At 32.6% G+C, this 15,414-nt stretch overlaps 1 protein-coding gene across 1 annotated transcript; it reads left to right on the top strand.

Annotated features, from left to right (window-relative positions):
* The first annotated feature begins 7,160 nt into the window (after positions 1 to 7,160).
* On the top strand, positions 7,161 to 9,963 carry LOC138329441 (uncharacterized). The gene is made up of 3 exons (XM_069276452.1): positions 7,161 to 7,281; positions 7,745 to 7,930; positions 8,291 to 9,963. The coding sequence occupies exons 1-3, from the start codon at positions 7,267 to 7,269 to the stop codon at positions 8,858 to 8,860; spliced, it is 771 nt and encodes a 256-aa protein (XP_069132553.1). The 5' UTR covers positions 7,161 to 7,266; the 3' UTR covers positions 8,861 to 9,963.
* The last annotated feature ends 5,451 nt before the right edge of the window (positions 9,964 to 15,414 follow it).

Here is a 15,414-nt window from a genome sequence, read left to right as displayed (position 1 = left end):
CAATTATGTGTTGGATATCTATGCATATACAGTATGTAACAACTACTGTTAATAATTAACAAGTGACAATTGTCAATTAACTTGTACCAATGTAAATATAAGTAACATTTTGGTATTTTGTTTGATAATTATATTAGGACAAATGAGAAATAACTCTAAATTGTTTATATTGCATACAAACTGAAGTTGTTTTGGATTTACCTCCCTTATACCCTGTTTGCAATTAATGTTTCAACAAATTTTATTGACATGATGTTGCAGTCAAAAGGATTGAATAACAGGCAAAGCCTATATATATTCTTTGCTTGGGTGGATAATGAGTTAAAATATTTGAAATGAATAATTACATAACAACAACACATAGAAAAGGTAAATTATTAGGTCATATTACATAAACTATATATGTATTACATACATTCACACGCACACCATTACACACACATAAATTATAAACTTAATACAGATATTTTTAAACTAAGTTATACATATGAAATATACAATGTCTGATTTTAATGTGTATTATTTTATTTATATTTACTAATTAACTGTATTAAGTTTGTAATGTATGGGTTTGTAATGGTGCGCGTGTGAAGGTATGTATTCATGTAATATTTATTAATAAGTTTGAATTATATTAAAGATGCTCCACCGCTGACAAATGGTATTTTTTCACTATCAAAAGCAGGATCAGACGATTTGGTATTTTTCTTCAGTTACAAAAGTTACTTACTTTACACCATTACCACCATTGGAAAGTTTGAGCTTCTAATTTTACTTTAAGATAAAAATATTAGAAATAATTAATTGCATCCCGAAAAAATTCCGTGCCACTATGTTCTATATAGAATGAAGTTCTGACTGCGCATGCACCAAAAGCAAAATAAATTATTTTATATTATTGTTTGTGTTAATCAGACATATATATACACGATTAAACACCAATTATTGTTCAAATGATGAGTATCATTTATGGTCTGTTGGCGGTGGAGCATCTTTAAAGTTGAAAGAATCACAAACTAATTGTTTGAAAATTGGTTTATTAACACACAAACACAGAATTATTGTTCAACTGGGTCCCCTCAGAATAAAAGATTATACTATATTCGTAAGTATATCCTACGGTCAGTACAGAAACTTTGATTTTATAAATATTAAATCGTTTAGATTTTCTACTTGAATGATGAATATCATTAAGCATTTGTCTATTTATCATATTAACATCACAATTATAACATCCATATAGAAATGTATCAACACTAATGTAATTATATGTATTATTGTATCTACTGAGGTTTTAGAATGATTCATTGAAAATTAATGTAGAGTTGGCATTTAAGAAAATAATGAGAACTACATGATGGGTTTTCAGTTAGATGATCAGGGTGTAAATTAGATTTTAAATCACTAGAACTATTTCTGAGTTGGGTAAGTATGATATTTGCCCTTCTTTCCCCTTAAAAAGTAAAAAGATTTTAAAGTATCTACAGATACATGTATCATATCGGTAACTTTATTTGTATTTGATAGATGTCTGAAACTTGCAAAAGAAGGATAGTTAAAATGTTTATCATTTGAGGTATTGAATGTGCGGCAAATGAAAGGAAAGAAGCTAACTTAGAAATTGTTGGTCCTACAAATTGGGAAATTAAACTGTCTTGTGTGACGATGAGATTAGTATTAGTGATTATTATTAGGATTATTAACAAAAGGTAGTAGAGTATCTTGTAAATACTGAGAGGATATATTTTGCACTAATTTATACATCATGGTTGTTGAGTACAGTTATCACAAATAATGTCAGCATATTCTAAAATTGGTATAATAAATGCTGTATATAGAGAAATTAATGTTTTTCGACTCACTTAAGTGTTTATATGACGAAGAATATCTTTTTGTAACCTTTTGTACATATGTTTTGGATATGTTGATTCCATGTTACAAGTAAGTAAGTGTTAGCCCTAAATGTGTATTAGGTGAAGTGTCAATAACTTCACTATTTTGGAAAGTTATTGTGGGGTAATTTGCGTTTCGCAGAACAAAATTTCTACCTTTTTGACACGGTATGCGCTTGCAAATAATGGACATGATTATATCACTGAAAACTGGAAAACATCATCTGTGGTCACTGCTTAAACCCCGAATTCCATCAAATCTCGTCTGAACACAGCTTGGAAAAAACTTCATTCTACAAAACAGGAACTAAAATATCATACCGATACATTGTACATGTACAACACGTCATAGAAAATTATGCGTCAATATGTAATAATAGTCTCCGACTACTGGTATGACGACAACAAAGGTAAATTAACGGTGCGTTATGTATGACATCGAGCCATTGTTTTCGTCTCACACTGAAAACGAAATTTGCATCACCAATAGTATTTTTCTTAGCAAACAGATGAGGCCGTCGACCTTAAAAAAACTGTGACTTCAGTAAGATAAGTCAATCACAAAAAACATGTCTTGTTATAAGGTCATTTGAAAAAAAAAAGACAATTTCAAAATGAATACGGCTTTGGAATTAACACTGAGCGTGAAGAGATGTTACTATTTAGAAGCTGAACAATACTATAATACATCAAGGATTTTTGTCTACATTTTACTGACCCAAGTACATTGATATATGTATAATGATGGCAATATCTAATGAAAAGGCGTTGGTTCTCGTTTTAGTTAAGTTATTACAGCAATCTATTAAATAGTCAATCTCAAAGATGCAACACCGGTTACAAATGCTATTTTCTCTGTCAAAAACAGAAGCAGGGGAAAAAGTAATTTTCTTCAGTTACAAAAGTTACTTACTTTACACTATTCCCACCCCTGAAAAGTTTGCGCTTCTTATTTTACTTCTAAATATATTAAGATGATTAACTGCGTCCTTAAAAACTCATGGCACTTCATGTATGTCATATATAAAAATAATAAGGAACTGATTGCACAGACAATAAAGGCAGAATAAATTATTTCATATGTGTTTTTGTTATAATTAATAATTAGATATATATATATACATATGTATACGATTAAAAACTAATTATTATTTTAATGACTACTGCATCACCATCATTCATTATCGTCATCGTTACACCATATTGATGTACCCTTGACGCATAAGTGTTATATATATACATCTCTAGTTGGAGTCTTACACATGTACCGTACAGCAATACAACAATATAATACTCTGTAACATGCTATTCATATATATATATATATGTATATTCATGCTTGATGTAATATTTCGTAGTTTATGGGTTGGTAGAAGTATACGGAGACACCCGATGACACAATAATTGTAATGAAACATCCTTTATTTAAACCACGAAAATTTTTGCCTAATGAAAATCCCATGTTTTACTATACTCCCAAAAAACCTCTAACAATTGACGAGATTTTAGTTTATTTATGGGGAAATTTTAGGTGCCGTAGCTGATCATTTTAATTGCCCATTTACATGAACAACTCCATAATGAGAAGAAGTTTAATGTGAGTGTTGACATTAAAGGTTACACGCGAAATATGAGTTATGCCCCTTCTAACATGAGAAATCTAAAATGTTATATTGGTACATGATCTATTTCAAATATATTTGAAACGTTCATATATTTTAATATATACTTTAGTGATTTGGGAAAGTACGCATTGTACAGATGAAACTAGATAAATTAAGCACTTAAAACATAACAAAACTAACAAAAGAAAGGTAACATAGTTGTGATAACAATGGGGACAACCTACGTCATCGGAAGGGATATCGGGCACACAAAAACAATGAAAAAACGCCCGCTTCAAGATGAAAAGCGGCTGAAATTATCACATAAAAGCAATGCATCTTCTAAATCTATCGTGCGTCAAAGACAGTGTGTTGTTAGAGACTCTGTGAAACTATTAGAAATCGTCAAACTAGCTCAAATAATGCAAACACCTCGACACAATATTTTTCGACAGCAGGGATATCGGTCACATTTTTTTCACAAACACGTTATAAGTTGTAAATAAACAAATTTTGCTGTCACAAAACTGTCCCGTTTACTAAAGTGTAATATATGAATGTTGAAAGAAAATATTTCAATCGTTATATCTGCTAGTGGAGAAACATAGACGGTGCTTTATTAGAAATTATAAAAGGGATATTGGTCACACTTAGAACTTTAGGGGTAACGGTCACATCCAAAGTAACTAAAACTGAATATAACAGCATTGTACATGTAGTCGTTATTTAAGCAGCATGCGACTCCAAAAAATACCTTTATTGAATTTATCTGATCTTGAAAGACGACTTTTAACCCACTATCAGCAAATGGTTGGCGAGCTATTGAAATCGCCTTTCGTCCATTGCTCGGCATCCGTCCGTTTTTTGTTTTGACAGCGTGGCTATCGGTCACAATTTATTCACTGAAAATATGTCAAGTGTAAATTTCGTAACTTTATTGTTATTTACTGATATAAATTACCTTATATTTCAAGTAGTAACTATAGTTCATTTTTATCCGCTTCAAAAGTGACGTACCTGTATAATTGGCGTTTTGTTGTTTTTGAAAAGAATGTCGTTCACATGGTAACGGTCAAATCCAAAGTTTTTGAAATGGTTTGTCGCTTCGTAAAGATTGCTGAAATATTGCAGCTTGGTTTTCCTTATCTAATCATTCAAGAGGAAATACTACCGAGATACATGAAACATCATTAAATATTATCGTAACTATTTTTTTGCTGAATACTTTGGTTATTCGTACACTGTATATTGTTTTGTTTTTGTCTATACATGTATTTGTACATACCCATTTGTTCTTGCATTGTCTTTGCGTGGAATGCTTGCTGAAGCAAAGTGGAACTGTGGCAACCCTTACCAGACAAATTACATCTCCATGTAGTACCATTGTACTATTTTGAAGCACGTTTCTGTGTTAAAGTAATTATAATTTAAAAACTTCGCAGTGACAATATATAAGAAACTACATAAAACTTAAAGATGTAAAGGCATCCGATGTAAACAAAAGGAAAACCACACTGATCTATAAGCAACGGAAATACGTGAATACATGATAGACAGGATCACTGAGGGTTTTTAGCTGATAGCGTTTGTACAGTTCTTCATGACAGTTCACTGATAGTTTCTCCAAAGATTTTCAACTCAATAATTTGCTTTATACAAATAAACACACTATAACGGTTGAAAAGGTAAATAGAATATATCTTAACAACAATATCACAAATGATCATACGCAAACAAATTATAAAAGCAAATCAGTCGATAACAAGAGGCCCAGGAAACATCGTGACGTCTACCATTGGATTTGCAAATTAGTCAATTTGATATGTGGGACCAATATCTTTAGCGCTTCATGTTGAATTAGCCGATGTCCAGTTGGCATTCATGCTCCCCTAATTGTCAACTGGACGCATTTTCATTTGATAACAATTGTATGATAACATTTAAAGATATCTAAGGAAAAAAGCAATATCGTCAAGGACGAAACAACTATAGTTTATGTGATCGATGGCACAAAAATTATGACGTTACATGAAAATAGGCGGATAGCAGATCATGCACCCCTGAATGTCAAATGCACTTGGTAAGTATAAATAGTGGGGTTGCAGTGAAAAAGTAAATATATCTACATGTATATGAATGCTATTAAGCACCGTGGTAGTCAAAAATTTCCAAGATAGCCAAATATTCATTATTTTGTAATATTATCTGTCCCAAAAATGAGCATTAATAAATACAACCCTATGACATAAATGAATATCAAAATATCTATATCAAACAAGATATTTGATAATTGTATATCTACATGGCAACGAACTTCAAGTTGTCGACTACCGTGCTTTAATTTGTGCATTATGCACAACAATGGTAAAGAGAGATATAGTACTTATAAAATTCCAGAAAGGTCCATTAAGTACATAAATATGGGTAATAACTCCTATATGAAAACCAAAGATGACTACCAGTTGGCCATTGTGTCAATGGATCGGTCCCAATATGAAATATGCATAACTATGCTCACATGTGGAATTTGAACCATAGCAGCAAGTTCAACTATTAGAATCAAGAAAGATGACTTTCTAAACATGGAATTTAAAATAGATCCTTAATACTCTCTGGCAAATACATGTATTTGTATCGAAACAAATGATGTTTTCTTGTTTCCCATCTCGATTTCTGATTGATCCCGAAATATTTTATACATAACTGGATCTACATATGAAACCCCTCCAGTACTTTCAGAGAAATAACAGAAACAAAAGACGGATGGATGACAATGGGGGAAAGGTTTTTTATAGCTCGCCAACCATTTGCTGATAATCGGTTAAAAAGTCATCTTTCAAGATCAGATAAATTCAATAAAAGTGTATTAGCGCTTTTCCACTGGAGTTGCATGAATGCGTAAATAACGACTACATGTACAATGCTGTAATATTCAGTTTTCGTAATTTTGGATGTGACCGTTACCCCTAAAGTTCTAAGTGTGACCGATATCACTTTCATAATTTACAATTAAGCACCGTCTATGTTTCTCCACTAGAAGATATAATGAATGAAATATTTTCTTTCAATAGTCATATATTACATATTAGTAAATGGGACGGTTTTGTGGCAGCAAAATTTATTTTTTTTACAACTTGTTACGTTTTATTGAATAAAATGTGACCGATATCCCTGCTGTCGAAAAATATTGTGTCGAGGTGTTTGCATTATCTGAGCTAGTTTGACGATATCTTATAGTTTCACAGAGTCTCTAACAATACACTGTCTTTGACGCGCGATAGGTTTAGAAGATGCATTGCTTTTATGTCATAATTTCAGCCGATTTTCATCTTGAAGCGGGCGTTTTTTCATTATTTTTGTGTGCCCGATATCCCTTCCGATGACGTAGGTTGTCCCCATTAAGGTATTGTGTAACGTCAATCAGCTGCAAAAAAAACACTCGGGCCTTTCCGGCAAGCTCGGGAAAACTTCTATGTTACCGGAAAGACCCGAGTGGTTCCCGATTAATGTACCTGGGGTATACCTGTGTGAGTGGCTGCCTAGTCAGCAGTTCTATATATAAACATTACGGGAAGTCTGATTTACTGTATTTTACATGTTCAGACGGGTCGCTGTGACGTACATGTACGTATAGATAACTCGCTCTATATATAAGCAGATATACTTCCCAGTCAAATAATACTAACACGGCCAAACCTCGCTAGATCAACATAGATGATATTACATAGGAGATAGGAGAACGGTTGTCATATATAAGTCAACGTTATAAAATGAGGGCCAAACAGGTAAATATGTGCAAATATATTTGTTTTCATATTACTAAAATTATTTTCTGATATGAATGTTACTTTGATATACTGATGTATACAGTATACAGAGACATGATGTAAACATTTCATCGCGTAATGAAAGGTTTGCAAACGTTTTTAATCTCTATGATGGATTCTTCCGGTCTGCAAAGTTAACATTTTTTTCATAACCCGATCAAATTAAAAAATAAATAAAAAAAGTAGTGATATCAATGATTCTATTTATTTTATCATACGAGCTGAAGGTAGAAAATCCGTTTAATTAACAAGGGAATTTTTCTTCAAAAAATTATACGCAATCTTATAATTATAACGTCCCATTACAAGTAACCTCGTTTTTGCGTCATTATCGGACGTTTTATAGAGGTATGTATCAATAATTGACCAATCAGATTTAGTATGAAAACAATAACAAAATTATCACATTTGAATGTTTCAGAAAAAGTCATCACAAAAGATCACGAAACAAGTCTCTAGATACAACTTTCGAGAATATCGGCAAACAAACTGGGAGGGATACTTTGATAACACGTATGATCAGATGATGGCTAAAAGCCGCCCCACTGTACCTTACGGGCTGAAAGTTCACAATTTCAAGAGAATCATTGGACGAAAACTTTCAAAGGTAAAAACATTAAATCCGCATTGTTAGTGTTATTACAGCATATGTACTATCAATTAGAATTTTCATTATCTTATATCTGATGTACACCAAAATATTACTTATTCCCCTATATTGTTTCAAATACAGTACTTTGAACACACGAAATCTCAAGAGAAAACAAAAGCAATTTACTGTGATCATGACCATGCCATTTAACTTATTTCATAACCATTATGCCTTTTTTATATATTTTTTATATAATCCGCCTGATATCAAATGACTTCGCTCGTGAATTATGTTTCATATTTTCTCATATAAAATGAACATTTATTTAAAATCCGATATTTATTATTCACCTTTTGTGTATTTTCATAAAACAAGACTCAAACGATGTACATGTATCTTATGGAATGGGAAAACTACGAGCTCGCCGAGTCTACATGGGAACCTCAGTCAATATTGCCAAAAAATATCGAAACCTTGTTCTCCTACCCCGAAGTAAGTTATGAGGAACTCGCACTTGTGGCACGTCAGTTCGAATCTGCTGTTCAGCGCTCTCTGGCACGAAGTATCAAGTACAAGTCTGGAGACATTCCACCATTTCGTGTACCTTTTCCCTTAGACATATTTCGCTATGTGTTTGGGGGATATGGCTACAACCGGACTGTTAACAACATCAACGGTTTAAGTAAGCTTCCAATGAGCACTGGCTGGTGGTACTATATCGATAGGGCTTATAACCGGAGTCAGCTACAATTCCCTGTGACTATTGAAGCTAAGCTAACGATGCGGAAAGTTTTCAAAGACATCAAAGGTAAATTTGAGTGGAGACAACTGCCAGAAGAGAAAGTTATAGTAAGACTCGGCTGTAAACTTGACAAGTATTCAAAGGAAGCAGAAATACCCAGCACGACTCAGAAACTCACAGAAAAAGAAGATACATTCAGTTAATAAGATATATGAAAATCCATCATATATTCCTAACAATAAGCACTTGTCAAATGAAACAATACCAATATTTGCGGTGACCGAGTGGTTAAGACATTCCGATGTTTTATCACAAGCCCTCAAACTCTCAGTCGCGAGTTCATGGGGCAGTTGCTAGGTACTGACCGCTTCTCGATGGGTTTTCTCCGGGTACTCCGGTTTTTCCTCCATCATCAAACCTGGAACGTCCTCACATGACCATGGCTGTAAATAGGACGTAAACCTAAACAAACCAAACAATACCAATATGTGACAGTGTTTCTCAGACATTGACATTCTTTTCTATTTCTCATTGATTTATGTACCAGTAATTTAACGTCGTTCCTGTACTCGTTGGCCCCAACCTATGTTTCGAAATCGTCTCAAATTCGAAAACAATAAAGTGATCACTTTAAAATTTGACAGATTGACAGTTCAAGGGAAAAAACATAGACATTTATGTTTAGATTTTCCCCATTGCATAAATATCCCATTAAACTCTTTCTACATCTTGAAAGCACATGGTATAATTTCGTTCAGTTTTGTAATAGGTGCGATATATATTTGAGGTTATTGGCCTCCTACTGTTTGACTATAGCTTACATACTCTGAATAATGTGTGAAGTTATGAGTCTTGACATCCTACAAATAAATATGTGTGGGTGAGTTTTCTATCCTTGCGATCCCGCATATTTTCTTACCTTTCTTAACGTCTGGCCTGCTATTTATCATGCAATATAAGGAATACTTGGGAGAGAAGAGAGAATGAAATTATGAACGTAATGTAATATGAAATGGACAAGTATACGTACCATATATATACACTAATCATGATATATTGTCAAACATTACATTTAATAACATATATTGTTTCCTCATATTAGATAACAACTTTGCGTAAAAAGGATTAAAGAACATATAGGTTTGTGAAGCAGGGAATTTTTGACGATTTATAATTATGTGTGGTGTGGAGTAGATATCTCCTTAATTAATAAATGTAAATTAAAACGTGTACAGCATGTGAACATCTGATGTTTGGTTTAATAAATTGTACATATAAGAAACATTATGTAACACATATTAATGGTTTTGTGAGTGTGATTTTTGTTTTGTATGACGTTAGCCTGAATCTAAAACCTCGTAAATGTAACATGGAAATGTTTTAAACAGTATTGATTACCATATACTGTAATGTTATATATCAATTATCTGAGTTTAAGATTAACAACAAGAGCACTCACAAGTATTTTCACAGATATTTAATTTCTGATTTAATAATCACAATTTCACTACAGTGCAGCCATTCTTATGCAGTAATTATTCAATGAAAACATACAAAAGTCATATTCATTATTGTCTTTATCTTACAGATATCACTCATCACCAATCATATGTACAGTTGTATAATACCAATGGTGCTGGGGCCGCGGTGGCCGAGTGGTTAAGATGTCCCGACATATTACCACAAGCCCTCCACCTCTGGGATGCGGGTTCGAATCCCATGTGGGGCAGTTGCCAGGTACTGACCGCTGGCCGGTGGTTTTTCTCCGGGTACTCCGGCTTTCCTCCACCAACAAACCTGGCACGTCCTTACATGACCCTGGCTGTTAATAGGACGTAAAACTAAACAAACCAAAAAAAACAAAACAATGGTGCTATGTATTTTAGTGCAACAACTTGAAAATAATAGGTGAAAATGAAATAAAGCTAACTTTTGTTGGTTAATTGATTTATTTATCTGCTACGAACGTAAGCTAATTACAATGTTTCCTATTGTAAACGTGATGGTTATATGGTGCACAGCTAGGTAAGGATGCCAATTACATAGTATCAGTTCTAAAATTAAGTACAAATTATTCATGTCTCATTGTTTGTTTCGTTAATCATTTCCTTTTAAACCCGGTTACTATTGCTTAGTTTTGGAAAATTCACATCTATCGGTATTCTGGCTGCATTTCCTATTGTTCCATCGAGTATTCAATTATTTAAATTTTTTTTGTTACAAATGCTCAAGGCAATTTTTTGTATTACCATTCCATTGTCAGAAATAGTTGTTGTTAGAAATAAATATGGGTTTGATTATATACATATACGGCGTTAAACAATTGCCGTTAATGATAAACAGATGACAATTCTTAATACACCGGTGATAATTGTCAATAAAGAGGTGAACATTTTCATTTAACTGGTCATAACTTTAATAAGTTACGTCGAATATTTATGACATTCTATTATATTTGTTATTATAATCATGAAAAGACAAAAGGGAAATAACTCTGGAATATTTAGATCTCATACAAAATAAAGTAGATTTTGATTTACCTCCCTTATACCCTGTTTGCAATCAATGCTTTATAGCCGATTTTATTGACAAACATCCGTGTACGCAATTAACGATATGATAAAACATATCCCAAACAGTCAGATAGACCAATGCAGCGTCCATTCTCTGAAAATTATGAAACATTCGGAAATATCGTGTTTTGTTTGACAATCAGTTATACTCATGATAAAACGATAGTGATAGAGGAATATCCATAACATATTCTCTGATAATAAGAATTAGTCATATAGAACAATTCCAATTATGATAAAAGTGCTGTCAACTTCTCAGAAATAGATAAAAGAAATAGATTAGCTTTAGAAATAGGTGTCCATTGGATTATCTACCAGCAATTACACGTCGTTCCTGTGTTCGTTGGCCTATTTTTGCAATCGTCTCAAATTCGATTCGAAATGGGATATTTTTTCTAGTTATGTTGTAGAGATTACGATAACGTGATCACTTTGAGTTTTGACAGATTGGTAATTCAGGCCAAAAAAGAGAGATTCCGTAAAAATCCGATTTAGCTCTTGCTACATGTTAAATCTTGGAAACACATTGTACCATATTGTTTATTTTATTGTAGTTGATACGAAAACAATAACGTGATCACTTTGAGTTTTGACAGATTGAAAGTTAAGGCGAATAACATAGACATTTGTGTTTAGCCTTTCCCCATTGCATAAATATCCCATTAAACTCTTTCTACTTCTTCAAAGTACATTGTATAATTCCGTTCAATTTCGTAATAGGTAGGATACATATTTGAGGTTATTGATCTCCTACTATTGAAATACTCGGAATAATGTATTACTGATCTTTCAATCCTTGCGGCCCCGCACATGATCATTTGCTGACCTTTCTGACCCCGTTCATTTGCTGACCTTCTTGAACATCTGGCCAACTGTTTACAGTGCATTATATACGAAATGCTTGAGAGAGAACTTGGTAATGGACAAGTATAATATTTCTATGATATGTTGTCAAACATTTCAGATAATAAAGTAATTTTTATTCTCATGTATCTTATGGCAATTTTGCTTATATGATTAAATACCATATAGTTGGTGAATCAGGGTATCTAAAATGATTTATACCTATATTTCATGTGGAGTAGATATTGTGTTAATTAAAATGTTAATTGAAATATGTTCAGCAAGTGAACATCTGATGCTTTGTGTCATAAACTGTACATATTTTAGAAACATTCTATAACACATATCAATTGTTGTGTGAGCGGTGTTTTTTTTTTGTTTTTTTTTGTGTGTTTTTTTTTCGTTTGACATAAGCCAGAATGTGAAAATTCGCCATGTAACATCAATATGTTTAAAACACGAGTGTGAATTCACGCTGTTGTTACATTATATTTTAATGAATTAATTTAAATTTAAGAACAAACAAGAACACTCACCTCTTTATTTAATTATCTCAATATCACTTCCGTGAAGCCATTATTATATAATATTAGTATTCAATGAAAACTTTTTCATGATTGTCTTTATCACAGATGTCACTCGTCACCATTACAGTTGTATACTATCGTAACAATGCAATGGTGCTATGTTTTTAATTGCAACAACACGCAAATGTTTATTACGAAAATGAAATAAAACTACTTTGTGTTGGATATCATTACTACGCCTCATATCATTACTACGCCTCATATCAAGCAGTCGGATAGACTAATACAGAGTCTGTCCTCTGAGAATTATGTAGCATTCTGAAATATCCAATTGTGTTATTTTGTTTTACAGATTACTATAAACCAGCTATTTTTCGCGGCTACTGAATCGTCGATTTTAGTTTCAAAAACTTTTCACATAGATTAATTTTTGCAGATTTAAAATTGAATTCAGATATCTTATATCTTAATATTGCAAGAAATTAACTTTCGCGAACGTACCTAGATCACAAAATTCGCAAAAATAAATCGCACACGAAAGAAGGATTGTTTACAGTAACTTCGGATACGATATCATTTTTCACAATGATTCGCATAGTAAATTAGTAGATTTATTTTGAAGGTGCATGTAATGCGAATAGTAAAATAACGTGTATTCCATGTGATTACCTGAACATGTTGCTATTACAACTCCTCTCATTCTGATAGAAGTAATATATCATACCACTACCCATTAAAGTTCGTTATACTTTCAAGGTTTCATTGCGATGTTCCTTGACTTTTCCTGAAATACATTTGTACCTACTATTTCAGCTTAATGTTTTTAATAAGATCGCATTTTAATGTCCATTTAATGACCAATGCAAAGTATAAAGTATAAATTTGTTTACAATAATACGTGAAATGGGAGCGGAAACTATTTCGTAACGCCTGGTCCCTATACCTCTATAATTTACTGGCTTGTCAAACTACGAACCTCGAGTTTACTTTAACGTCAGTAACGCTTAATTGGCTGTTCGTCATCAAGGATCTTAGAACAATTCCATGTATTTCTAAGAACAGCGAAATGTACTGAATGACATAACAGTGCACTATATATCAACAGTTTATCTTATCTGTAGACACCATATGGAACAGTAATATACCTATAATTACGTGATTAACTTCCACCCTTTGTTACCGGATAACATTGTCCTCAATCAAATACATCGTCTATTGTGAAGACCAATCGTTGGTCCATTAAAGAACTTGATAACTTGATAAGAGTACAGATTGTGGTCTACAAGGTTATCAGGTAATGGATAATTAATAAAGCGAACAACAGCAAATAAAACATTTAAAGGATCTTGATTACCCGTGTGATATATAGCCACTGATGTTCTACCTATAAAGATATACATTCTGATCTGATAAATACCAATGGAACATCCGATCTCGTTATGGGGGCCGTTAATAACGTAACATTTGGCAACGCGATTAATTCGAGTAACCTGGTATATATATAGAAACAGTTTGTATAATTTAAATTATACCTCTTTGTGATTAAGTGTTTGAAATACACTATCCAAAATAACATAATAGATATGTATAATTGTATCTCCATCTGTTTCTCCCGGATTATTATCATAGAGCGATAATTCCCCTTACATCGCTGCAACAGCTGACAAAACAATTGTAGCCTAGTATTGGGTGACAATAACACTGTATTAACTAATCGATTGTCGGCTATTGCGGGTTATTTGATTATCATAAACACAATTATAATGTATGTAGTATTAATATTTATCCTCGAACAAATCGGTGTAAATTTACAGTGCCGACTTATAAATTCTCAGCGTGAATCTATCTCCGATATTACACACCGCCTACATCTATACCTGGATTGGACGAGCACTGGAGGTAACACGTGTGGTAGAACATAGAAACACCGTCAATAGATGTAATCAGGCGCTGTCATCAAAAGAAACACAGATACACAAACTTTTGTCAAGATTAGTTTGTAGTGGGCCATTATAGACTCGTGTTGCGAAGGTCCATAACGTGATGTAAGGTGAAAAAAGATCAATATATTTTATCGACAAGCCAATGTACTTTGTAAATTATGAACATTAAAGTAAATAAGATTAATTTTATTATACCGCTGACCTTACAAATATTATTTAGATTGTAAAATTATACGATGAAGGAAAACCTTTAAAACATTTTTTTGTTCAATAATGATGCATTGTATAACTCACACTGAAAATCATTGCGATGCCTTTTCTAATGCATATATTACAATTGGTATTATTTGTCCGCAAAGAAAAGTTTTCGTAAAAGTGGTTGACCATTTTTCTTTTCAAATTGTGTTGAGCTTGCGACAAATTCAAATAATACACTAACAATATTTTTTCAAAGCAGCTTTTATCTTTTAGCAGAAATTCAGTAATTCAATAAAATAGCAACATATTAGTCTTAATCACAGAAACATCGCAAAATGCTGAAAAGGTTCAAATGGTTCATGAAGATCTGCATCCCTTGTTATGATTGTCAAAATAAAATAGAAAGTTAATCAGGTTCTCAAATTAGAATCGTATCCAAATATATCACGACATTGAGTGTAAAATTTACATCTTTATTCTATTATAGCCATACCTAAAAGTAAAACAAGATTGTGTGAACTTCGATTTCCTTTCCAACTCTAATAGACTACAGACCATTTGTTCAGTACTTTATCTGTCGACTAAAATGTTCAATTTAGTTTTAGTTTTATTTAATTCTAAGATTACAATTAGTATTGGGCAATAGGTAATAGCTATATTAGACCTTTCCTTC

This window comes from Argopecten irradians, chromosome 8 (genome assembly GCF_041381155.1).
Source record: "Argopecten irradians isolate NY chromosome 8, Ai_NY, whole genome shotgun sequence".
Taxonomy (NCBI): domain Eukaryota; kingdom Metazoa; phylum Mollusca; class Bivalvia; order Pectinida; family Pectinidae; genus Argopecten; species Argopecten irradians.
The sequence above is the reverse complement of the archived record's forward strand: the minus strand, read 5'-3'. Positions and strand labels throughout refer to the sequence as shown.

Coding starts and splice junctions, on each gene's coding strand:
- LOC138329441 (XM_069276452.1), top strand. Junction 7,931..8,290: donor TTGGACGAAAACTTTCAAAG/GTAAAAACATTA, acceptor TCATAAAACAAG/ACTCAAACGATGTACATGTA.